At 43.4% G+C, this 27,974-nt stretch overlaps 1 protein-coding gene across 1 annotated transcript in view; it reads left to right on the plus strand.

Moving 5' to 3' along the window:
- The first annotated feature begins 471 nt into the window (after positions 1–471).
- The window catches only part of WDR35 (WD repeat domain 35), a 531,383-nt gene continuing 503,880 nt past the window's right edge, over positions 472–27,974 (plus strand). The window contains exons 1-4 of the mRNA XM_086926288.1: positions 472–612; positions 5,001–5,118; positions 18,622–18,693; positions 19,281–19,373. Of these exons, the coding sequence (XP_086782414.1) occupies positions 589–612; positions 5,001–5,118; positions 18,622–18,693; positions 19,281–19,373 (307 nt within the window). The 5' untranslated portion in view covers positions 472–588. The remainder of the gene's footprint in view (positions 613–5,000; positions 5,119–18,621; positions 18,694–19,280; positions 19,374–27,974) is intronic.

Below are 27,974 nucleotides of genomic sequence, written 5' to 3' on the forward strand. Positions count from 1 at the left end.
CCATTATAAATTACAACAACTTTTATTTAAGTATGAATTATTAAAAAAAATAAAAGCCATTGTTATTTGTAATATTGATACATCTAAGTCATGTAAATACAACACATATTGCATTACACATGCTATAGGTGTCACGTTTGCGAAAGTTAAAACTATTGGCATTGTAAATGACAAAGCTATTCTTTTTGCTATTTTCAAAACCAACACATAAATAAAAAATGTGTCATTTACAATACCAATAGCTCAAACTTTCTTAATGCGAGACCTATTGCATTGCAAATGCTTGTCTACCTCTTGTATTTTGTATTTCTCAGAATTGTTCCTTTACTCGGAGTTATTTTTTCTCCGATAGACGAGGTAGCTTAAATGCGCGTGCGCAATACAAAACACTACCACTAATCAGGAACTCCCAACATCCGGAAAGCGTAGCGATCACTACATCACTTCCGGTGGCCTCAGTAACCTGGTTACAGGGACGCATTGAGGTGGGCGGAATTAAGTGCGCCATGGCAGTTACCTGCAAGCAGGCTCTGTAAGCAGCGCTATAACGCCAGGCACCCTAGACGGGAACCAGAGAGGAAGCGCAGGATGTTCATCTACTTGAGCAAGAAGGTGAGTGCCTGAGCACGAGCTACACTACGACGACCTGAGAGATAGAAGCAGCACAAGCAGCGGACGGCTGCCTCGGGGAAGATGCACAGGGAGCGAGGGCAAAGCAGCACAGTTGGGCGTTAAATCAGCACACAGAGCTGCAGCCGAGGGAAATGGTTGAGTACTTCAGCAGCACAGGACACAAATACTCTGTTGCAGTGGCACTTGATGCCGAGGAATCCTCAGTAGCAGTTAGTGGAATCGCTGCAGTGCACACAGCTTAGGTGCAAAAACATTAGCTTCTGTATGTGGCGCTTCACCTCGCCCTTCTGTTTCTAAGTGCTGTACCGCTAATGGAAGACCTATGTAGTTGACAGATCAGCATTACTGCGAGCGGAGGGACCACCCGCAGCATCAGGATGGACACGCATCTAGCCAAAGTGCTGAGCAGTCTCGAGCATCAGAGGAGGACTGTGCGTCTTGCAAAAGCAAACGAGTTTTGAGGGGTCACGGGGACCCGAGAGGGCGCAACAGAAGAGGAATTTGTCTTTATTTGCATTATATGCCAGTGGCCTTTCCAAATTTATCTATTTATTTATTTATTGTTGCTGTTATATAGCGCGGATGTGGCCCTAAGACATCAGAGCGCTTTACAAAAGTAGCATTATAATAAGGTACTATTACACACTCTAGCACACGAGGCATCTGGTATCCTCGTGCGGTCGCCTGTATGTAGTAGTTGGAGTTTATAGGCCTTAAACTATTATCCCAATGCTATCTACCCCAAAAGCATCTTGATTTTTTACGTTATGGTATTTGATTGAAAACTCTAAAACAATTGCTATATATGGTGTAGCCTTCAGTTGGCACCTTGGCCAAAGATCTACAGGCATGCTTTAGATCACACACAGTTCGTTGAGCGATGGAAAGAAGATTGACAAAGGTTTTTGTAAGAGAAGATGTGATTTTTAAGGCGAGACCATGCAAGAAAATGCATTAGGTCTGTCTACGAAGCATAGTTCAGCATTATTTTAAATCTCTCCCTTGGAACTAGCAGATGGATACACTGCAGCAAAGATGTGCAACTTTCAGTTTCTGGTTGTCGAATAGATAGTCTAAAATGAGCTGTGCCCCACTGTGTGTTTCTCAAGCATCACAACCAGCAGACAACATTTTATTGATTTATTTAGTTTTTAGAAGGTAAAACTAAACTCATAATCATGTTTCAGAGAGTTTCACAAAAAAAAGATACACTGTAGTGGCACCTAGTGAGGCGTGTACAGTAAAGTCAGGAAGTCAGAAATTATGTTAAGCATCTACATATGCAGGTAGGATGAAATCTATGAACATCTACACATGTTGGCAAGTCTCTACATGAAGCACATTACCAACTATACTAAATGACGGTATCTTTATATAAGGATCCACACAAAACAGATATCCCTGCAATTCTTTTTTTACTTCATTTAAATTTAAGGAACACATCAAAAGTGGTCTGCCCCCAGGAGCCTCAACAACACCCCCTGTTCAAACATCAGATGTCCACAATTCTTTTTTTACAGCAAGAGTTATGTCCTGTTTAATGGAAACAGAATAAAATACATTCTAACAGGTTTGAGAACTGTTGCCTGGAAACACTTCCCTTCTGTGGGGGGTCTGTGTGAGCAGGCTCGAAAAATCATACAATTGGTTTACCACAGACCTGCATGCCTAGTGACTTGAATAATCTGCTCCACTCGTAATGCACTCAACCCAGAAACTGGTCTCAAACTAAGTGATCCTAGGCAAATATTTCATTTCACTGAGATGCCTTTTTCTTCTTTATCACATATGAGAGCAACTTCAAATAGGAGTTCAGTATGTCTGCTGTACAAAACTTTTTTGTTTGATTTTATACACTAACAGCCACATGCATCAAAGTCCGGTTTTGCGATTCCTAATTTGCGATTTTTACCGAATCGCAAATAAGGAATCGCAAAACGGGATGCATGATTGAAAGTGCATAAAATATGCGATTCGGTAAAAATCGCAATTTTTACCGAATCGCAAATATTATGCGAATTCCAATATGTGATTTCGCAATTCCCATTGATTCCTATTCCTATGGGCCAAAAGGCCCATAGGAATCAATGGGAATTGCGAATTCGCAAATTAGAATTCGCAAAATGTTGATGCATTCCATGGGTGCAGGGGGGGGGGTCCTTTGGACCCCCACTGCACCCCTGAAATGTATTTTGAAGTGCATGTTTCAAACACACATGTCCTAAACTATTGTGTACTTCTGTAGCTCCACAGAGACTTGAAGAAAAACTATTAACCTTTGATGTAAAACAGTATAAAGAGATACCCACCTAGTGGCTGGACTGTGCAACCAGGAAACCTGGGTTGAATCCTGGCCTCCATCAATTAACTAATTTGTTTGCTCTAAAGCAATTACCTTATTCCACGGTGCCTTCTTTTTCCTTTACCATCACATTTGAGAGCACATTGAAATATATCAGTTTAGGATATGCCCTTTATAAAAACCTCTCTTGAGGTTAGGGCAGTAGGAGAGATGCATCTGCAGTAAATAGTTGGTATTCATGAAATCGGATACTGCATGCTTCTCAGTTGTTGCTTGCATGTTGCAATACCGTTAATTCTGTTCTTGGTTGTCATTGTGATCTATGTTTATCTCTGATTAAGAGGCCGTGTCGGATAAGCTTCCTTATTTTTTGTAGAGGTTTAAAAGTAGCTCACTCTTTATGCCCAGAAGCTTATTGAACAGAAACACGCACTCCATTTAGGAGTATAGTTCATGATTGTGTCACCATCCGGATGGTTATTCAGGGGATTCTGGCACAAATGCATGATACACAAACCTGCAGACAATGAGTTAATGATACCATGGTGGTTATTTTGTTGTTTGTGTCGTTCTACAGATCGAGTGACGACATATCATATGTATATAGATAAGGAGCAGCTACCTGCCCTTACTAAATTGAGTGTAGGGTGATTCCCATACCTCTAATCTTCCAGGGGGTCACAGTCTTTGCCCTGAAGAAAGTCCAGCACCCTTCATGGGGCACCAGTGGACTGAAACATGTTGGCAGTAGGGTCTTAGGACCATAATATCCCACAAGTCCCTATTCCTTTATCTTTTTAATATCCCTGCCAGATCCAAGAATAAAGGGAAACCAGGATCTGACAGAGGAGTTTTAATTTTTATCCCCCTCTGGCCCAAAAAATCTTCTAAGCGCTCCCTGAGATATGGTTGAGCCCACCCTGACTTTTAGGCGTCAGGGTTTCCCGATGATGAAGCATGACACCACTAGGGTGTGTTAGGGAATATAAAACAAAAGGAGTTGCCTCCTTCCTGACCTATGGGTGATGAACTATCCTAGCTTCACGTAGGGACATTCCACCAGTATCGACTCAGATTTAGTGATTAAAGTTATCCGGGTCTTACGGATCAACAATCGGGGTAGTACTTTCTGTGCAGTAGGGCCACCTTAACTCCACGGCCTACGGTTGGTGGCCGAGGAGGTACCTAATGGACCCCCCTGTAAAACCCTGCACTGTGTGTCAGGCACCATGGGGTGCCTGTGACAGGGTGCAGGGTTTTCCGCCGACATCCCATTTCCCCATAGGAGCCTGTGTTACGGCCGGTTGTCAGGCGGAACACGAACTTCCATAGTGAACAATGGGACTCTGACCGAACAGTGTTCGGTTGCATCGTAATCCGGCAGTTGGAACCGCCGACCGCAAAACAGTCGGTCCTGATTCCGAGTTGGGGTCTGGCAGAGGCTTTCGGCCCGACATTGGAATCGGGCCCATGGTGTAGCATTCTGTATTAGGTTAAAATGCAAAATCCAAGATTGTGTATAATTAAGGCAAGTTGATTTCTTGCTTTAACCTCATGCGCGCTAGTGGAATTCCGCTCGCACGCTGAGATTTCTAAAATCGCATGTTACGTGACGAGCTGGGCTCGTCATCAGCGTGCGAGGAGGCTACGCCATGACGAGCCCAGCTCGTCATCAGCGTGGAAGGGGCTAAAAAGCAAAGATCTTGCTTTTTAGAAACTGTGTTTCCCAGCCAGTTAAAAAGTGCACTTTCCCAAGCATGCAGATTATCAAATCAGCTGCTGAAGGGTGTCAGCCCCCTGAAGTACACCAGAGTTTGTGTTTATAGCTGATGGATTAATTGAGATTTTTCTTTATAAAACTGCATCTTGGCTTAGTCTTCTCAATGGTGCAAAAGCATTCCCGAGTGTCAATAGATAAGCTTAGAAAATCAGACGATTTACTGAGTCCAGTTTTGAAAAAGTGATCTCAAGTGCATTCTTATTGCTATTTATATAATGAAATGAAGAAGACATGTAATATTCAGTTTCTAAAATGCCATTTTTAAAATACTTTTTTTTGTTGCAGATTGCAATCCCTAATAATGTTCGTCTCCGATGCGTATCATGGAACAAAGATCAAGGATTTATAGCCTGTGGTGGAGAGGATGGACTGCTGAAAGTGTTAAAATTAGAAACCCAAACAGGTAGCTAAAGTTACAAGCACACCGTATCTAATCATTCGATGTTAATTTTCTTTAGGCGAGTAAACAGATTTACAGCAAAGTTGATAAAAATGTCAGTGTCTTTATCAATTTTTGTCTTTAAACAGGTCCGCCCTGTTCTTGAAAGAATAATCTGTTGTCTTACAACGCTATATATTGATCGTTTAAAGAAAGTTCTCTCATGAGGATTTCTGTCATCTGTTCTCAATTCAGAGTAACAAAGGATTGCAGATTGGAACTCTATATTGAAATCTGGAACAAAATATAGTTCAGCATCTGAAGGATAGTCCGCTTACCATCCAGAGTCCGCTCACTGCCTCTTTGTTTTTCTCTCTTTCACTCTGTCTCACACTCTTCACTTTGCCCTTCCCCATCTCATACACACACAGACAACTGCACAATATATCCCCCCCCCCCACTACTCCTCTGAAGATCCGATTCAGGATTGAGTCCTTCATTATTTCAGTATCTGGCACATTTTCCCTCTAAAGGCATATGATTTTTACATGATTGTATCCTGCCATAAATTCTTTTTTAAATATCATTTCCTTTGGGCTCTATTGCAAAGCATCATCAGCACGGGCTACGTCAGAGATCATATTGGTTGACTGCAGTCTGGGTGCTCCACTGACATTCAGTTCACATGTTTCCCACCAACCCCTCACAGTAGCTCAACTGTGAATATTTGAGGAATACTTTTGGACTTCCAGTTTTGCTTCTTCCCCAAAGCCAACACACTATCAATCAAGTGGTACTGATATAGCATGGCGTATCAGAGAGGGTATCCAGGTGCTGTGCCATGGGTCTTAGTCTAAGAGCCCGGTCTTGAATCCCTTCCTGAAGTGGGTCAACGAGGGTGAGGTGCAGAGGTTGAGGGGGTAGGGTGTTCCAGAACCTGGCGGCGAGGTGGAAAAAAGGGCGTCCGATAGCTACCAGGAGTCGTTCCTGAGTGCTGTGTATCTGGCGAAGATCAGGACTCCAGTTTTGTCCATGTTGAGCTTCAGGCAGTTGTGGAAGCTTGTCTTCATCATGGTGGGGTCCACTGAGAGCGAGAGGATGGATTGGGTATCATCGGCGTAGGAGATGGTCTTGATGTTGTGAGGTATGACGATGTCTACGAATGGTGTCATATAGATGTTGAAGAGGGTTGGGCTGAATGATGAACCTTGAGGTGTGCTTGGGTTGTGAGGTGAAGGGGGAGACTGGTTCTCTGGGTGGACCCGTGAAAAGGTTTGCCATCCATCTGTCTTTCTGTGATTCTGATCTGGCACAGTCGATGTATGTGGTGGGAGACAATGTTGGAGGCTGCACTATGTTCGAACAGAATTAGGGAGGCTGGTTCTCCTCTGTCAAGTAGGATGCAGATGTCATTTTGTGAGGTGATGAGGGCTGTCTCAGTGCTGTGATTGGCGCTCAAACCTGATTGGGAGGATCCGGCAGGTTGTTTCTTTCCAGGTAGTTGGTAAGTGGGATGTTGATGGCCCTCTCCAGGACTTTGGCAGGAAATAGGAGCAGTGAGATGGGACAGTAATTCTGGAGCTAGCAGGGGTCTGCAGATGGTTTCTTGAGGAAGGGTCTCACCCCTGAGCATTTCCAGGCGTCGGGAAAGATGGCTGTCGGGAAAGATGGCGATGAGTATGATGGGGAGCTGGTGGCTAATCTCCTCTCTTCCGAGGTAAAAAGTCAGTGGAGGCCTGGGTCTAGACTAGAGAACCAAACACATTGTCAACAATTCCTGCTTTAGAAAGTACTTCTACTAAAGGTTGACCAGAGCATTGATCGAGTCAATATCCTAATCCTCCTGCATCTGGACTACACATCCATACACCTCTTCCTAAGAAGCAGATGGTTACAAATAAGGTTAATTGTCACAGGAATAATTATTGATGGCTAAGGATATTACAGTGAGATGCAGATAGATAGGTTGGCTAAAAGCAGGCAGAATTCGAACTGTAAATAAACTAGGGTACATATGAAAGGAGATAGACGGGCAGAAGCAGTTAGGCAGAGCGGTAAGATGTGTACTGAATAATGGAAAGCAAGGAGGCTGAAGACTATTTCATAGGCAAGCAGAGCATAGGATGATGAACAAGCTGAAAGTTGGCATGATGGCTAACAGAGGGCAGAGAGATTGGCACGTAACCAAGCAAAGAGATTGCTTAAAGGCAAGGTGAAATTTTGAGAAAAGAGACAAGGGGTAGGGAGGATCAAGATATGAGTATTGCAGGCAGCATTATATGGTAACTAAGACCTTTTAAATGAACCTAGCTAGCGACAAGAGACATAGGCTAAATGCCTCATATAATTATTTGGCAGCCAAGCAGGAAGGAAAACATAAATGTTATGTTATGTAATGCGATTTATAAAGCGCATGGCTGTCCCAGCAAAGGGACGTCCCAGCGCTAAAGACCAGGGAGAGAGAAGAAATGAGATGATGAACTACTGAAATAACCATGTCTGTAGCGCCTTTCTGAACACCAAGAGATAGGGAATGTTCCTGATAGCAAGGGCCATCGAGTTCCATAAAATAGGAGCGAACACCCAGGAAGAAAGGCCACCGGCTCTGTCTCTATGGAAAAGAGTCATCTGCATCAGATGTAAATCCGCAGAGCGCAGGGCATGGGAGGAAACATAATGGTGGCCCAGGTTTCTGAGAATCGCCGGTCTGGAGCCAGTCAAAACTTTATGATTAGCACAGAGTGCTTTGAACCTGACTCTTTGCTCCACGGGAAGCCAGTGGAGTTCGCGTTGCACCCCTGAAACAAGCTATATTTAGGCAGCACAAATAAAATGCAAGCTGCCGCCTTCATGGTGCGTTGGAGCCGGTTAATCACGGATTTGTTAACACCTAACTAAAGGCTATTACAATATTCTAGCCTGGCCAGGATCGTGGCTTGCACAACCAGCTGGCGCATATGAGGGTCAAACAGACCGAAGATGGGTTTAAGTCCGCGCAAGATACCTTAGCAGGTCCCTGCCACCGACTTATCATACTTCTCAAACGAGAGTACAATATCCAGCCGTATGCTGAGGTCTTTTACCACGCCTTTGGGCGTAGGAGGATTACCCACCACTGGCTGCCACCAGTTGTTGCCCCACTGGTAGGAGTCTCTGCCAAGCAAGAGAATCTCAGTTTTGGCTAAATTTAACTAAAGGCAATTTGCGTCCATCTAGCCCGCTATGGCTACCAGATCCTCCTGAAATATAATCATATCCTGGCTGGAGTCTTTGTTACAAGAAAAGATCAAATGCATATCGTCCTCATAAGATACTAACTGTATATTGCGAGTATTGGCCAACAAGACCAGCGGACGAAGGTAGATGTTGAATAAGTTCGGACTTAATGCAGACCCCTGCAGGACTCTACAGCACACAGGGTGTCAGAGAGTGGAATGGAGGAGCGATGACCTGGAACTACTTATCAGGTAGAAAGGAGGAAAACCAATCAAGGGCACTACCTGTGATCCCGATCTCACGCAGCCGGTGGATCAAATCAAATAATGTACAAAAAGTGAAAAATGAAAGAAGAAGACAAAAATCAACAATGCAGGCGGTTGTAAAATGCTTTTTTTCTAGTGCATCTTGTGCTGCGGCCCAGGAAAAGGGCTGCAGCACAAGCAGCACTAACAAAATGCATTTTGTGCACATCCATACACCGTGTGTCAGGCGTCAGACATGCACCGTGTGTCAGGCACCATCTGGTGCCTGAAACATGGTGCATGGATGAGTGGGGAGGAACTACATGTGCACCACGGGCCACTAAGCATTGGCCCACGCGGGACGGCCCCAAAGTCACATTCTGTCTGCCTGTTCATGGCAGTGGGCCCGCCATGAACAGGCAGTCGGAAAGGGATATCCTAATCCCTACAGCGGTGCCTGCACAGATACCGCCTCCATTGTAGGGATTAGGTATCCGGCCGCCGTTCCGATGGGATTTTTGGTCCTGTCGTTGGCATCGGTCCTACCCCCAACCTCTGTTGTCTGACCGGCTTCCTTGTAATCCAGCGGTCGGACCCATGCCCTAGATGGTGGTCGGACTGCCACCGACGGCCTGTTGGTGGTGGACCACCCACCATTGTAATGGGGGCCATTATTTTGTCAATTATTTGAATGTGTTATTGTTGATGTATTAATGTTGTGTTACTATTGTTTATGTAAGGTTATTATTTTAAAAAAATATAGCTTGGTAATTATATGATTACAATTATTAATTGTTTATAATAATTTATATTGTTGATAGGGGATGTTGGGTTTGTAGAGGGTTAGGGTGGTTACGTTATAATTAATTACATTTTGTTAATTATTTAATTAATTTCAATTATATAATTTGTGGAAAAAGTATTTATTGTACATATACTTTAGTTTTATAATTATGTAATTCATTTTTAATTATGTAAAATATGGAATACTGATTTATTGTACCAATAATTCAGTTGCAGTATGCTAGGTTTGTAGGGGTATTGGGTGGGAAGTTATTTATTTAATAATTTATAATTAATTATTATTTGTAAATTAATTATTTAATTGAATTTTAAACGTTTAAAGTATGGAAAATGTAATTATTTTATTTATATTTTAGTTGCAGGCTGCTGGATATATAGGGGTCTAGGTTGGGATGTTAAGTAATAATTAGCAATTTTTAATTGTTAATTATTTAATTGATTTTAAGTAATTAAATATGTATTTTTAAAATTATATTTTGGGTGCAACCTGCTAAGTTTGTTGGAGTTTAGGGTTGAAGTGTAATTAATTAATCATTTAATTACAATGATATAATAACTAAAATTATTTAAATGAATAGCATTAATCTAAATTGATTATATATATATATATATATATATATATATATGTTAATTAATACTTTTTGTCTTAAGCATTTACTATTTTATTCTACATTCATGGTCTTACTTATATATGTCATTTGTTTGAAGTGAAGTACTTTCCCTACGCTTGTTTAGACTGCAGAAGGAAGAGTAAAATTAACCTCTTTGTAAATTAATAATTCCCATACAGATGTGCTGTTTGGATTGAGAATAGCAAATTTCACCTTTCCAAAATATAACGCTTTCCCTACTGTAGCATAGACTTAAGTTGGAATAGTAAATTTCACCCCTCTGAAATCCAGTACTTTCCCTTCTGTTGCACAGACTGTAGTGGGAATAGTAGATTGTACCCCTCTAAAGTCCAACGCTTTCCCTACCGTTGAATAAACTAGAGTGCGAATAGTATATTTAATAGTCTCAGACCCTAAGAAATATAGTTAAATATAGTTTATAGCATTATTTGTTTTAAATTCTTTATATTTAATATTTGTTGTTTTATATTTTTTATGGTTTTGTTTTGTATGATAAATAGTCTGTTATAATTAAGAATAATTTTTAGTTTATATTAAGCGTAATAATATTTGAAATGTATTGGTATAAATGTATATGGATAGATATATATTTCCATATTAAGAATTGTAAAATATAAAGAAATAATTTCATGAAAAGTAAATATTTTTGTAATTATATTACACTATTTGTATAATATTTTTATAAATATAAACACATATGTGTGTGTGTTTATATAGGTATATATTTATACATAGTATTAAATATTAGTGGAATATATTTTAGGTAAATTATATTAAAATCAAATATTAAAATATTTAACTTTTACCACTTTAAACTATCTATGAAAGAAATCAATATTTATGTCTTTTTTTAAATATTAGTGTACAATATTTTTCTTCCTTTATTTTTGTACTTAACATTCAAGTACAGGATCCTGATATTATGTTAAATGATATGTTCCTGATATTATTGACAACGACATTCCTATCACGTTATTGTGCCCGTGATTCCCCTGCTAAAGGACAAGAGAGAATATGTGAAACATGCACTGACCGACTTATCTGCCAACCCATATTATACACAAAGACTTTGGATCCAGAACAGAAATGTCCTGTCTTCTTTTGTCATGCACTTAGTGTGGAGGGGCTACTAGATTGGGCCCCTACGTTAACTTTGGGGATTTCGTGGAGCATTACATGGAGATTTCTTTGAACACAATACTCTAGCCCAGACCATCAAGATTCTTAAAAACCAGGGTCTGTTTCTTGAACCTCATTCATACTTTCATAAGTGCCACAGGATTCATCATCTTAGACTGGAGACCAAATCTCTCTCCTTAACATGTCCCCCCCCTGCTTTATTCTGAACACATGGAAACTGCTAAAATTGGTTTTGGCAATCTACCAAGACAGTCAAAACTTTATGCAATATACTTGGAGCCCAAAGTCATCTAATATCTGGGTCTGAAACTCTAACCACTGAGTTTACCTGGGATAGTAACAAGTCATGATCCAGAATTTCAAGACTACTATGCTTCTCCAGAATGGACCATGGTACCACTCCCCATTTTATCTAAATTCTGTGGGAGATTTCCAATAAGTATACGTCACACATTTCAGGAACAAGTTTTGTTCCACACAGATAAAGTGCTGTGGTTGTTGAGGTTTCAGCATTTTTCTCAAAAAATATTATGTTGTGTTTTAGGATTGCCTGCATTTGGTCTTTTCTCTTGTGAGATCTTCCAATTTTAACATATGGTCTGTAAATGTTTCCTTGTATTGAACATTTGGAAAGTTTGACCTGCTTTTGCTGCAAAATGTTATTTAGACAGTATCGCCCTGGTTTGAAGATTTCTTATTGGAAAATATACTTTAGAGAGGGGTCTTAGGGTAATAACCTCCTCCAGCATTGGGAATTGAGAAAATAAGAGAGTAACCAGTTGAGTTGGACACTGCTGTCAAGGATGAGACCATTTTGTTGACTGTATTATTGAACAAGACATTCAGGCGCTATTTCATTAGAGTTTATGAAATATGAAATGAGAATGCTCAGTTAAATATATGTTTGGTTGGCATTCTTAAATTCATTATAAGAACTGCAGTCTGATTGGAGAGGAGATTCCAACTAAAAAGAAAAACATTCATTTGAAAAAGATAACATTTAGTAAAGAGGACATAGGAAAGGATTCATGTTTATATAAAGAGAACTACTTTTTCTGTCAAACTAAAGAATGAAGCAGTTACATATGGCCTTTTTGATTTATACAGAAAACCAGCTACAAGGAGTACTATACAGCTGTACTGGTAAGCAACGATCGGTAAATCTGTAACAGCTTAAAATTAATGTATGCTGTGTACTTTGCCATACCCAAATGGAACCCAAAGACTACTATACCATTGCCTTAACCAACTCTGGTTTAGACCTGAAAGAGAAAGGGGTTCATCAATGAAGCCAACTTCAAGTGTTGCACAGAGAAGGTTTGGCTAATCTAATACTGCTAATTTTAGTAGGAGACTCCTAATTTTTTAACCCAAAAATAAAATTATTGTTAATTTCCCCTGCTTAAACCCTCCTCTATTTCAATGTAAGTAACTGGGTATATCTTCCACATATTTGGTGTTATAATGCTGGGCTTGCACTAGGCTTTGTAACACCTGACATGAGCGTGCAACTGGTAAAATTACCATGAAGATTGCACTCATGGGCATTAGGGTGTTTAGGGGAACACAGTGCAATCTACAGAGATACTGCTTCCCAATCTTAATAATATTAGTGAAAGCCCAGTGGCAACCTGAAAATATTTTGCACAGACCTGCTGTAGTGTACGAAAACATCTCTAACAACAGATCAGAAAATCGAAAACAATGCTTTTACCATGACTTTAAAGCAAAACATTTATAAGCAATATACCATTGTAAAATTCTTAACCATTAAATAAACAAGCATTTGCAATGCAACAGGTCTCGCATTAATAAAGCTAATGGTGTTGCATTATTTAGCAATGCCAATAGCTCAAACTTTAATAATGCGAGACCTATTGCATTGCAAATGCTTGTTTTGTTAGTTTCAGGGCTTTGTTGATACTAAGGACACATAGGGCCTGCAAAAGTTATCCCTCAGTGTATCAAATACAGGTTTACGAGATAAATGTGAGAGCGTTTTTTCCATCGCGGACTGAATAATTCTGAGCTACTATGGGGCTGCCCTCGTAACAATCGCCGAGTATTTCCAGTCCCTTTGAATCATTTGTATGTGCCACTGTTTAAAGTAAAGCCTGTGTCACTGTTTGGTGAACAGTAAATACCTCCACCATGGCTGCCTTCATGGTATCGCCTGGTTGCTATTCTGGTGGTTCTTAACAACTGCTGGGCGCATTTTGAGCAGCAAGCACTTTAAACACAGGTGCGCGCGCAGTTGCAGATGTTTGTATTCATAGCCAGCTTTTAATCTAGACGCTGAGAATCGTGAAAGAGTGGGTCACAGTGGCGAAGCGCCAGTGGACGTGTCAGGCAAGGGGTCCTAAAGGCACGTGTGGCTGATGGCGCCCGTAAAATGGCCGACTCGCCTTTATGTAGACGTGTCGTGAAGCAGTCAGTCACAGGTTAGACCGGTGCCGCTGCAGAGACCTGTGTGCCTGCAGCAGAGTAAGGGTGCCTCTGAAGGGCAGGCGGGGCCGGGGCAGATGTCTGTGATGCTGCGGCACTCATACCTCACGTTGATCAGATCGGTGCTTCATAGATGCTAGTTGGCCTGGGGCAGTGACAGTCATGCATCAGCCAGGTGGCAGTACCTTCACAAGTTACCGTCAGTCAAATTTTGCCAAACACACATGATGACCCTACATGTCAAGTACATGGATGACTAGCAGGAAGGAACTCCAGGGGTCAAGCAGGCCTGGACCCACTAACAGACCCCGCCTCTGCAGCCTCCTCTCTGTGCCTTCACTTTCTTCAAATTTACTACCTAACCACATGGGAATAAATACAAAGCTGGAGAGCAGCCAAGGGCGCTGTGCTGTGCTGTGCCTCTTACTGCGTGTTGACTGTTGGAGAGGAAACGCACTGCGTTGCACAGCAGATAAAACCAGAATGCCGCGTGCAATGCGTGCACTCACCTTAGGTACAAGGTCCGTGGGGTGTGAGCAGCAAGAGAGGAGACTGTGGCAGTGATCCAGAGAGCTCAGAAACAAGCCTTGGCACAGACAAGCGGAGCACTGCACGGTGTGGGCTCAGAGGGCGGAAAAAGACGTTTTTATAAGACCTTCCCTGTGAGTCATCCATGAGTTAATATTTTCTTTGCTACAAAAGAAAACTGGCCCCGCCGAGCTCCCTTGCCTTTGAAACACAAGAAATGCCCTCCCTCTAATGAAAGTAAAAAAAAAGCAGTGGCAAAAGTAATAGGCCTGACTATTTTTGACGTGAGAGTGATTCTTATCTGGTAAGTGAGTTTGTGTTGGTGTGAATATAATAGCAAGTTCATGTTTGGAGGAGTGAGTCAGCGCACGGATAAATGAATGAGTGAGTGTGTGGATAACTTAGGGGTGACCCCTCCATCCTTGTTGGCCAGCGAGAATTAAAAACATCTAAACGAAGACCAATAAAGTGCAAATGCAGAGTCGCGACTAGTGGCTGCAGAAAGAGGAAAGTGAAAGTAAACAGAGGCGCATATATATTGTTTACTTAGAATCAAATTCCAGTGGCAGACACATACTATGTGCTAACACTCATACCAAACTGCAACCTGACCAAGTAGCTTGTGACGAAGAAGCCTCTAACTGAATAGTAAACGCCTCTTGAATTCTCATGTTATCCACGCAAAGCCATAAGTAACTAGCTGTAAGGGAGCTTGCATTCTGTAAACCAGTGGTTTGCGTGCACCACAGAGGAGCGGGGGGAGGGAGCACGGTAGCGGCAGCGAGGCGAACGCTAGACAAGGACAGGAATGGGCTTTAAAAAGGTGGGACAAGCGCCCGCCTTTGCCCAATCCTGTGCCGTTTAAAAAAAAAAAAACACGCTAAAGCCAATGGTGGGAGGCAAAAGCCTGCTCACACGCACGAGCGTGTGAGCAGCTTTCAGAACCCCCTTACAAGAGGTCTCGTGCTACGTGAATAGTGCTGCGCACTGCAACGCAGGAACGAGACCTAAAAAAAAGAAAACATTATTAAAGTTTTTCTGAACATACATATATTACTGTGATACAGTCGGCACATTCAGGTGATGACAGCATCAACAGTGCATTGCACATCTAGACCCAGCGGGCCGGATTTCGATGTTGGACATAATTCCTTCCTTCCGTCCGACTCCGACTCGGTCCTGGGACTGACCGACACCCAGTCATTGGTCCTGACCGCCTCATTAGGATGCCACGAACACTGTTCTGTCACATTCCTACATTTCACTATGGGAGATGCAGTTCATCCCTACACCCTGTGGCAGGCACCTCAATGTGCAGGGATCAACAGGATGGCACCATAGGTGCCTCCTCGGCTTCCTACCGGAGGCCATGCACCAAAGGGGGACCTGCTGTGGGCCCCCAAACACGCTTTCTGACATGGTTTCCATGTCGGACAGGCCAGCATGGAAACCATATCTGAAACCATGCATTGTAATCTCAATGGCGGAAAGGACAGCACTTCAGATTACTGGCTGAATTCCGACAGGTAGGTTTACTTTCCGACCTCCTATATCTTGATTAGGCGGTCGGAAAGTAAACGGGGAAGCCCATTATAATGTGGCTCGGAATGCTCAGACCGTCGGTCAGAGCCTTCCGTGACGCATCCTAATCAGCCCCTTAGTGTATCAAACATTCCCATCCCTCCTCCCCTTACCCACCCCCAGTGAGTCAGTACAATATCTCAAAATTGGTAATAAGGGAAATACATCTGTGTACACTGGTGACTAATGTAGATTAATAGGCCTAGTATTCAGTGGCATGCTTGGCAGTGTGCAGAAGCAGCAGGAGCCTCATCAGGCCATCAATGGGGGCCCAGAAAATTCTGTCTTTTTTCCAGCTGTTACGATCTTGCAGGCGACGCCATGGGGGCGGGAGGTTTAGATTCTGGAGTGACAAAACCGTTCACCAGCACTTCCAAGGAACTAGCTGTCTAGTATTCAAATGACACATCTAGCCTCTCATTTTTCCATTTCACTCCTCCATGAAGTTATTAGTGGGCCTCTGGTGACTTCCAGTGTCTGGCAATATCACTCCTGACTAGTACGTAGGCTAGGTCCCGAAATTTGCCAGTAACTTTAGTTTTAGCTGTATGTGGAAAGCACCCCAGCAGGCAATGGCCCGGGGAACAGCAAACCTCCCTCTCAATGACTGGCTCGATCGCGATATCCTCCCAAAAAGTGCGCAGGGAGGGGCACACCCAAAGCATGTGCAATATGTGCACTTCTCCATCCCTGCACCTAGAGCAAGCTACCTCATGCACCTAAAAATACCTCCTGATCCTCTCGGGAGTAAGGCATGATCTGTGCAGGATATAGTAGTTAATTAATTTAAACCGCACGTTTCTGGAGACTTTTGGTGTTCTTTCCATGATAGTGTCCCAGTCTTTGACAGGTAAGAGAACACACAAGTCTTTCTCCCAATGCGTCCTCAAGTGCTCCATTGGGCGATGGAGGGCAATTCGTATCACTTTACAGACACATGAGTCTTAATGGTACCCACTGATAAGGCCACATATTTTGTGCAGCATCTAAGCTCCAGTGGCTCAGATGAACCAGTACCCCACGGCTTCCTTACCGCTGAAGTGAGGACTCTGTGCAAGAGGGAATGGCACTATGACACATCAAAGTTTGCTCTAAACTCTTCAAATGGGAGCAGTTCCGAATCCCTGAAGAGATCTCTCACTCTTCTCGCTTCCCCAGCAGTCCAGGAATCAAGTCCTCACCAGCATCCGCCATGAGGCAACTGTTGGTATATTGCTGCATATGTTTTTGCATACAGCAAGTCCAGCATCAAGAAATTTCCCAGAACACCCCAGTATCTCCAGTGATAGGCTGCCACACTCTTAGCAACATCTTAGTAAGGTGTAACGTCACTGGCGCAAATGGACTTGCAATCCTGTCCGGATTTTTCCTGGCCACCAGCGACTGGATCAGACAGTTTAACTGAGCCACTAAGGAGTATACCTCGAAATCAGGAATTGACCGCCCCCAAGTCACCCTGGAGCGCTGGACTGTGGCTAACGCTACCTGTCTATGATCCGCCCTCATAATGGTGGTACCCAGAGAATCCAGGTTTTGAAACATTGCTTGTGGGATCCAGACCTGGAGTGTGCCAAAGAAGTAGAGTAGATGCGACAAGGCCACCAACTTCTGGATAGCAACACGGCCTCCCACTGAAAGCGGCAGCATCTTCCAAAAATTTGCAGAAGAGCAGCGGGAACAGATGACTAGACATGCGTTGACTTCTAAGAGGTCATCGTGGTCATGATAGACATTCACCCCTAGATATGCTAGAGAGAGGGGCTCCCACTGGAGGTGTTCCAGATCTTCTGGTGGGCCTCTATTTGGTGCCGTAAGGAAAAGCCTGGACTTCTACTAATTTACCTTCAGGCCAGACAGTATGGCAAAGCTCTCCAGCATGTTCCTGGCTCCTTTTAGATCTTACTCAGTATTGCCGAAGAAAAGCAGGAGGTCACCTGCAGATAACATACTGCGGTGTTGATATCCCCGACGATATAAGCCCTTTTAACCACGACCTGTTCTTGTATAGCTGGCAAAGGCTCCATAGACAACGCAAACAGCAGGGGGGGCAAAGGGCACCCCTGCCGCGTTCCGCACTCCACCACCTGGCTCCCAGAGATGGTTTTCCCTGTGTGGACTCTGGCAGTTGGGTTCGTATAGAGGAATCTCATCCACGCCTGTTCGTTTTCTACCCAGCCCTATGTGCATCAGTGCTTCATAGAGTTAATGCCATTCAAGGCTGTTGAATGCTTTCCCTATGTCCACCGCAAACACACATTCGCACTGCTGCATTTGCACAGTCATCAGCATCTAAGACATTCAGCGGTCGTCTGATGTTTATGACTGTGCTTCGACCCAGTATGAATGCTGCTTGATCTGAGGGTATCAATTTGGGCAGAGAGGCAGTAGCCTGGCCCCCAGTATCTTACTCAATATTTTTTGTCGATATTTAACATTGATAGCAGCCTATATGCTGTGCAATCGTGTGCCAGCTTCCTCGGCTTCAGGACAGGTATTATGTAATATTTGCAACCATCATCAAAAACAGCACAAAATGTATTCTTCACATTTTGTGAAATTCAGTTGCTTTAAAAAAAAATAAAAAAAATATATTATATATATTTTAGAGAAATCTTATCGTGCCTTATTTGGCAGCAAAAAAGGATAAAGCTTTAGTCTACCACTTAATGCACATATGATGCTGGTCTGTAAATGGGTATTCCTAGGGCGATGCTAATCTTGTTAACTGAACCTCACGCTTATTGATGAGAATTGTATATTTTTGTTTCCCATGTTAAATAAGGTGAGGGTGTGAAATCAAGTCCTCCAATTATTGGAAAATTAATTATGTACGTGAACTTTATCCTCCTATGTGGTCACTGTTTAATATTGAATCGGTGTTGCATTACATCACATTTTGATAGAATGTTACGCTAAAAACAATCTTTGCTTTTCAGATGATTTAAAACTAAAGGGACTCGCGGCACCCAGCAACCTGTCAATGAACCAGACTCTTGAGGGGCATGGAGGTATGTTTCTCGTTCTACTACATTTTGCTAGTTTCTGGGGTTGCTGATCATATTTTGGCTAAGCAATATTATGTTGACTCAGACACTTCGTTTGATACAATCTATCTACCCAGGAACCTTTTTGTTAACACCACCGCCTTGTTATTTCAGATTTGAGTTGATGAGGTCTTCTGGTATACTTCTCAGAATATTAACTGTCTACAGATGAAGAAGTTACAAACAATTTTCGAATCTTTAAAATTAGTAAAATTAAAAACCCACTGTCAAATACTTTATGAGTGTCCGCTAGTATGGCACCTGCTCTTTCACACTCTATTTCTGTAATAACAATTGACACATGCTGGTTCCCCAGGATTCATCCTAACCCTGCAATATATCCAGTAATGTAATTTGTGGGTCTTTAGTGGTCGAGATGCCAGTTACTACTTTGTAGTAGTACTACTTTGTGAATATTTGACCAATAACCTGAAATTATTGAGCATTCTCATATTGTATGGTAATATGAGCGAATGGATATATTGCAGCATTAAAAGTTAGGGCTTAACCTTCTGCCCGCTCTTTATATATGTATGGACTTCTTTTTTCAGGTGCTGTTCAGGTGGTGACTTGGAATGAACATTATCAGAAGCTGACCACAAGTGATCAAAATGGGCTTATCATTGTATGGATGTTGTACAAAGGTAATATTCATATGGATGTGTTGGCTACGTTTTCTTTGTGCCATTCTTCTAAATACATATGTATTTACTCTGTGCTATTGAAAATAAATATAGTTTAATGACACCATATTGGAATAAATATATTAATAAGCCTACATTTACACATATGTTACTACAGTGAAAGGTTCAAAATCTATTTTATTACTTTTTTATTTTTTATTTTATTTTAGTAGTTTTGTATAGCGCTAGCTAGACCAAAGGGTATCAGAGCGCTTCACAACATATACATCATATACAATAGTGAGCAGATATTCAGCCTAACTTGATGAACCACTGTCGGTTGTCTTCCATATTCTATGTTACAATTGTTTTACTGAGAAAAATTTTAATTTATGGAATTTAAGGTTTTTCAGAAAATTGTGAATTTGAGACAATTGGGCCTGTTATACAGTAATACTTGTTTTACCGTGAAGTCATTCAATATCAGTTAGTCCTTGGCATTATTTTTTCAGTTTTTTTTAACCCACAGGCTGTCTCTGAGTGCCCACTGGCATGTTCCTGGTGCTGGGCACCTCTCAGAGTGCATCCCTTTTTCTGTGGATTTTTCTTTCAGCATTGCTAAAATTGTTGTTTTAAAGTTGGGAGAAAAAGATGTATGATGCCCTTCATCAGCCAATGAAGTCTTGAACAATTTAAATGTGATTGACCGAAATTTTCGTTTGCAAACTTTTCTAACCATGTGTTCACCCTCTATAGAACTCTCTTTGTAACTCAAATATCTAAAAGAAACACTGGATGGGTTAACTCCAAACCAATGACTGCACGCTTTCTGAGTCCTACACTGATGCAAAGTTTGGCAGAAATCCATTCAGATGTTTTTGCTGTAGCTTTGAGTGTTTGAACAAGAATGTCCCCTGCATAGTAGGCAGGTGTGTTCCCCTGTCCTGAGTGCCCGACTTTTGGCTCTGGTATCATGCTAATCTAGCACTTGCACAGAGCCTAGTCCTGCCCTTGAAAATATAAGGGCCTCAGAGGTGCACCCCACCTGTCCTCATATTAGACAGTGCAATACTATCCATGCCCTGGTGGTTGCAGCGTACCATCTTATAAATCTAAAGTGTTACCAGACCTTTTTCCTATGTCACTTTGAGTGCTGTCTACTGACCCCACTGATGTAAATTTATGCAGAGATGTAAAACAAAAGCACTAGAAGCAACAGCGGGCTCTCGATGCCGCACCTCACACCAGTTCCCAAATTTTCCAGTCGCTATGCAATCAACCCCTACGCCAGCTGTTGAATGGCGTAACTGTGCTCCAGATCAAGAAATGATTATACTAAATTCGGGGTGCACAGCTCACAAAGTCCAGGAGGCCAGTGTTATATGAAAAACGTCACTTCTTTATTGGAAAATGATTTCAAGTTTACGACCCTTTCAATCAAGTTATCAGCCAATGCGTTTCGCTCCCACATTGGGAGCTTCCTCAGGGCTGAAACCAAAGATGACATATAGAAATGTATAAATAACAGATACAAACATAACAGAAATAATGCATACAAACGAAAGAATGGCACAAAAAACAAAACATAATACAGAATTGAATCCATTTAAAAACTGAAAAAGATGTGATTAGAACTCAACAACAGCACACAAAAAACACAACACTACATGTAAAGGGACAAACCTAAACAGCACGTAAACAGTTTTTTTTTAAAACCGGAAAAAACACAGGTTTATGACAATATACAAAGCATCTAAAAACATCAAAAGGTGCCGTTGGAATTATCTAACAGGTTTTTTACATAAGCAATGAGAACCCTCTCTGCCAAATACTTTTTACTTTTGAAATCTTTATTTCGACCAATAAGATCATAAAAGATATACACTCATCATAAGCAGAAAAATATTTACAATACACCAAAACAATAAAAAATTGGTCTCTGGAGGATAAATCAAGTTATCTAAAATCAATTATCAGCTAAAATTTAGTAGTACATGATTAAGAGTCCGCGTTCAACTTGATGAAGCGGAAGCGTACGTGCCACATTGTCGTTAAAAACTTTGCCATTGCAAACACTATCTGTGGAGAGGAATCAGTCTTCAGGATGCTATACGCAGGTAAAAGTCTTCTGAAGCCCATGTTTTTGAGGAGGGGAATAAGCCAATATTTCCTAATTTTTCGGTAAGGTTCACAGAAAATTACCACATGTGAGTCATTTTCTCGAGGGTGGGCACATACCGGGCATCGCTCAGTTGTCGGGGGCGAGGACCATGAGCTTGTGAATGACCTTAGAGGTAGGGTGCCATACCTCCACTGGAGAAAGAGTTTCCTAGCAAGCGGTGGGTTCATTCCATCTAAAACGCATTCAAAGAAGTAAAAGTCTTTGTTTTGGGTGAATAAATTTGTAAAGGAGCCCACCCGCGTCTCGTTCACGGCAACAGTAAGTTTTGGGTTGTAATAAACCTTTGATAGTTCTTGCCGTGAAATCCTGATGCATGCTTTTGCCGGATCATTCCATAGTTCTGGCAAGCCAAGTGTGTCAAATGACCTTTTTATGTAGGTTAGCCATGGAATAGAGTTAGCATTTGGTGTGTTTAAAAACTCCTGAAGCTCAGTCCTGTATTTAATAAGGTCAATGTTGCTTCAAAGTCTTCGCCAGAAAGTTAATGGCTTAAGTCCCAATTCATCTTCGATTGGCCTAATATCCAAATCCAGTCTCAGAGGGAGCAGCGGCGTACTTGCGGGGAGAGCGGCCAACTGCCTAATAAATTTATTTTCAGTACACATAAGTTTCTGAGCAGTGGTGTGACCCCAGACTTCGCCCCCGTATGTATCTGCCCCCCGTGCCTGTGCTTTGTAAATTTGGATAATGGGACCCAGTGGGCGGTATGTGGAGTTCTTAACCATCCTTGAGATGCCACCCACTAGCTGCACCAGTTTCATGTTAGATTTAGTTTTGTGTGTTTCCCAGGTCATTTTCTCGTTTAGAGTTACCCCCAGGTACTCAAACGTAGAGACCCTCTCCAAGCGGACTGAGCCAAGCAAGGGATTTGGATGTGTTGATGGAGTGAGGTTTAGGATCATGTATTTTGTTTTTTTGTGCGTTGATCTCAAGTCCCCTTTCCGTACAGAATTCAAGGAATCCATCCAATACCCTTTCGATTCCCATAGGGGATTTCAATAGCAGCAGGGTGTCATCCGCAAACATAATGGCGGGCACCCTGCTGCCCTCCAACTTAGGGGCATTAATGTCTGCAATCCTAGACAGGTGAGCAATCACCCCGTTCACAAAGAGGCAGAACAGGGTCGGTGCGAGCACACAGCCCTGTCTAACCCCTCTGTCAACGGGCAATTTGTCTGTAAGGTCCCCATTCCTGCCACACCTGACACGTGCAAAGTTGTTCTAGTGTAGTTTAACTAAGATAGATAGGATTTCTACAGGGACACCCATCTCTGCTAGGACTCTCTATCATTTTGGTCTGGGGACCAAGTCGAAGGCAGCTCTCAGGTCCACAAACACAGTATACAAGCTGCTCCCCTCAACTAATGCAGCCCTGCAATAGATGAGGTTTAGACGGAATATTTGGTCAGTTGTTGATATCCCCCTTCTAAAACCTGCCTGATATGGGCTCAAAATAGCACATTCCTCCAGCCAACTCTGGAGCCGATCTAATATAAGCCTCCCAAAGAGCTTCTGGGACACGTCTATGAGGCTGATGGGCCTGTAGTTGGCTGGGAGCAGGGGCGAGCCCTTTTTGAATATAGGAACCACCTCCGCTCCCAGCCAAGTACAAGGCACATCCATACCCCTCAGAACTGCATTAAAAAATACCAATAGGTAAGGGGCCCACACATCAGGCTCCTGTTTAAACGGGTCACCAGGAAGACCATCCAAACCTGGGGCTTTGCCCAAAGGTAGGCCTGCGATCGCTGCTCTGACCTCCTTTTCTGTGAAGAGTTCCTCCCCCCTAGATGATTTGGGACGGATGGGGGTGAATAGCATTTAGTCCCATTTTCCTCTGTATAGAGGGACTGAAAATTTTCCTGCCAGGCGCTTGGAGCAATGTTTGATTCTATTGCTGGCGCTAGGTCTTTGCACCCCCTATTAACTATACACCAGAACTTCCGGGAGTCCCTAGTAGCCAGGGAACTAGAAAGTTCCTCCCATTTATTCTGATCCCATTCCATCTTGGCACTATTGACCATTTTCTTATATGCCCGTCTTCTAGACTGTATCTCTGATCTACTTTTACCCTCTTTAATAGAAAAGAGAAGGTCCCCCTTTGCCTTGCGGCAGTTAGCGTTATACCACGTGGAACAGTGTTAACCGGCACCTCTGTTGTGAGTCTTGGAAGAGAGAACTATTGCCAGGTTTCTAACCAGTTCCTCGTGTAGGGAGCACATTATTTTGTGAGTTTCACATGAGGTTGGTTCCCCATTAAGGCGGACAACTTTTTCTAATATTGGGATTACTCTTATATAAAGGCATGATAGTTTTTCCCTGCTGGTAGCCAGTTTTTTCCACCTCACTCTCTTTCTGTTGTTCTCGAGGAGTAGACTAGGGTTTGGATTTACCGCCCCCAGTGCATGGTCCCTCCCCTCCTTACCAGGGTTCACATAGTCCAATTCTAGGGCGTTATGATCACTATCTGTTCTCGCTAACACCCTAAAATCAATTATATGCTGCCATGAAGACAGTTGGACTAGGACGTAGTCTATTCTTGACTCCCTGCCCACTTTATTAAAGGTGTATTTGCTGGGATTGTCAGATTTAGTACGACCGTTACACGCCCTAATTCCTTGTTTGAGGGTTAGGGCGGTAATCTGTAGTGCAAGTGGGGTCCATGCTCTAGGGGGCGGAGCTACCAATGGGGGAACTAGCCATCTTGCATCCTCTTCTAGTGAGGAGCCATCCAGGAGACCTGCAAGAGGCTCAAAATGCGAGTTGAAATCCCCTCCCACCACAATTGGGATCCCTGTGGGTAATTCATTTAAGAAAACTGAAAGTTCCTCAATGGTGGTCGATTCTCGTGCTATGTTTACTGGTCTAGAATAAACATTTATCAAGGCTAGTCTACGAGAATTTGGCCAATCGAGCTGCACTACTAGGATATCTTCTGAGGACAGCGGGAGACGCGTGGCCTGACATCCCAAGTGAGTTGCCACCCATACTGCAAGGCCACCAGAAGGGCGTCCTCTACCCCCCCCCCCCCCCCATTTCGCTGGGATATGAAATGATGCGAAACCTTGGGGGAAGAGCTCTTCCCTCGCCCAGGTTTCTTGGAAGAGGCATATATCTTTAGAATCAATAAATGATAACCATTCCGGTTGATCCCACTTGTTTCCCAGGCCTGCCACATTCCATGAGAGTATTTTCAGGAAGGGCGGCTTGTGATTTACTGATGGTGGTGGAGAGGGAGCGTGATCATTTCCATTAGGTGTGGGGGTTGTTGATATAATCGTATCTGCTCGTAATTGTCCTATTTCCCTATGACTATTAAGGTGGTTGATGGTGGACTTTTTTGGCTCACTTGTGTGGGTCGTTTCTCCTTTCTGGCCTGTCTTTGTCATTATTTTGTGTATGGGGCTGCAGGGTGTGATGGTTCCGTCTGAGCCCTCTCTATGGCAATGGAGATGCTCCTTGCCATAAGGCCTCACCTGTCAATCCACTATTTCTAGTGCACTGAATCTGTTGAATGTTGGGAAATATGTTGGATGTTGGACTCTAGGGCGATATTCTCTTCTATTTCTTTCCCCCCCCCAGACACCTCCCCTCCCATAATACGTTTCCCACCCCTCCTCCTCCAGGGTTGGTGTGAGAAACGCGTGATGTTGAATTCTGGGGTAGTTGGAGTTTGTTCTCCCAGTATAGTCCCACTCACCCCCCCTCTCAACGGAAGTACTCCATCTCTCCGCATCCCCTTCGTAATTCGGTGGTGGGTAGAAGAAGGAAAGGGGTAATGACTTAATGGTGCTCGCTTGGTCATCGGATCCCATCCACAGATATGGGCGGCAGTCCTGGGATCTCTAAAATTTATCAGCACACAGTCCCCCTGGATGGTCTTCTTTAAGTTGCCTACCCATGGGACCCTTCTAATCATCAGGACCTTGCTGGTTATGCCCTCAGGTAGAGGTCTATACATGGATAGCCAACTAATCACCTTGCTCTTCAGGGAAGCTATTGATTCTCTGAAGGTGTTTTCAACTCCGGAACCCCTGCTAGGATTACTGTATAGGGACTGGCCTCCGGAGGTAGGTAGACAGCTCTGGATTTTCTGGCGTTCCCAGGTGCCTTGACTACTGGTGGGGTTAGTTTCTGTGAGTCGTTGGGAACTTGTGTATTGTCCTTAGTGTTGTTGGAGTTGGCCTGGGGAGGGGGGTGTAATGAGGGTGTAATGATTGTTGAATTGGGGGTGTATTGGAATTTTGTGCCTTGGCCTTGGGTAAGCATGTCGTGGTTGTGGGAGGGATTGATTTTGCCTTTTGTGCCACAGGAACTACCCTGTTGTCTTTTCTAGGGTTTATTGGTAGATCCCTTTTATTCTTAGTCTCTGCGGCCCCTCTGCCACCCCCACTATCTACTTTTAGACTGTCAGCTAATTGGACAGTCGATTTTTCTATGAATACCAGCCTAGCTTCTATCTTAATTAGGTGTGCTTCTAGAGGGCTTAATAAGGATCTAATGAGAGCACCTATGTCTTATAACGTAATATCCTCACTGGAGGTATCAATAGGGTGCTCTGTTGTCTCTATACGCAGAACATCTCTGCTGCACCAGTAGGCCTAATCTGTGTACTGGTTATGCCAGATCTATTAACTTCGGGGATGGGATTTAGTTTGGGAGTTTTTGTCTTTCTTTTCCCTTCATTTTTGGTGTTAGTTTTCCTTTTGGGAATTGCCCCTTCCCTTGCCCCTGCAGCGAGTTATTAACTATACCATTATCAATAATTACCTGTGGAACTAGGGGTGTAATAGTTGGTGGGGTAAGATGTGGTTGTATCGATGGCAGATGTAACATGCTCATATTCACTGAGGTCCTTTATGATGCTAAATGAAGTCGAATTTAATGTATCTGGGTTCACTGGAGAGTTGACAACACCAGGTGTCTCATTGTTAGAGTCGGTGTTGGCAATGGTTGGTGTGTAAATGTCTCTATTAACAGGGGACTTGGCATGTGCCAATGGACCCATAGAGGATCTCCTTGCCCAATCTAGTTCTTGTGAGATACGCCTTTCTAGCACCGTGATTTCATCAATCAGTTGTGAGCCCGCTTTGGCAAAATAGTTTTCAAGCGTACCTTTAGCAGCTCCCGCTGCTGCCAAGTTGCTTTTGCTACGGGTTTCCCTTGTGGTCATCCTCTGGCGGTGTGTGGTCCAGTTTTTGGGAATGAAAAGGTCAGAAGCGTGCGGGTAGGCCAGATCAGGGAGGTGGCCCGGTCCCGGTCTCTCCCGGCCTCAAACGGCCTCAAACGGCCCGCCCTTTGCCCGGGCTCAGCCCCGGCCTGAGTCCCGCGGGCATCCCGCGATACACGGGAGGGGGCGTGGTTATATGTGGCGCCTGGGGGGGGGGGGAAGAGACACCAGGTGCGCTGTGTTGTTGAAGCTCTACGCACCCTGGGTCTCGCAGTCCCGGCCCCGGCAGCAGCGATGAATGGGCAGGGGTGTTGGATGCCTCCCAGTCAGGCTCCGTGGAGAGTTTCTGCAATCCGACAAGCAGTGAGGTGAAGTACTCTGTAATCCCTTTCCAGCGTCAACGGCTGCGAGCGGCTCCCGCGGAGCGGGGGCTGCGAGCCATAAATACCCACGAGGGAGCTGGGGGCGGGAAGAGACACCAGGTGCGCTGTGTTGTTGAAGCGCTACGCACCCTGGGTCTCGCAGTCCCGGCCCCGGCAGCAGCGATAAATGGGCAGAGGTGTTGGAAGCCTCCCAGTCAGGCTCCGTGGAGAGTTTCTGCAATTCGACAAGCAGTGAGGTGAAGTACCCAGTAATCCCTTTCCAGCGTCAACGGCTGCGAGCGGCAATATTTTTATGGATTGAAAATATATCTCTTAAAGCTCTGAACTCCTGTAAGATCTAAAAAGGGGTAAAAAGATACTAACAGGATAGGGAGCAAAAGACGTATGGTAGAAGTGAAAAAGGAAGAGAAGGGAAAAGAACAAGGTGAACCGGAGAAACGGGGTGGTTTAGAACTATTCCATAAGAAGGGGAGACTGAATGTGGGAAACTAACTGTTCCAAACCCGGACCATCCTAACGTGGTTACTTACCGAAAATAAATAATAGTTAGTCCAGTCACAATTCCCAATTGTATATGTCGATATGCGCGTGTCGGTATTCCAATGATAAACACAGCAAGACATTCACGGCCTACAGTCATCCATGTACTCCTGGTGAATCATAAAGGGAAAAAGGAGAAGAGAAGTAGGGGAAGGTTGGACTACAAGTCAGACTGATCTGCATATGGCCATGTCTGAACTGGAGTGGCAGAGTGGGCTAAAGAACGATGATGGATTGAACCCAGATCTGTTGATTGGGTGTGAGTGTTTGATTGGTTCAGATGCTCCGTCCATCACCACCCCCTTTTGCACCGGACTACAAGTCAGGCATACAAAAAATAATATTAA

The sequence above is a fragment of the Lissotriton vulgaris genome, chromosome 6 (genome assembly GCF_964263255.1).
Source record: "Lissotriton vulgaris chromosome 6, aLisVul1.2, whole genome shotgun sequence".
In the NCBI taxonomy this organism is placed as follows: domain Eukaryota; kingdom Metazoa; phylum Chordata; class Amphibia; order Caudata; family Salamandridae; genus Lissotriton; species Lissotriton vulgaris.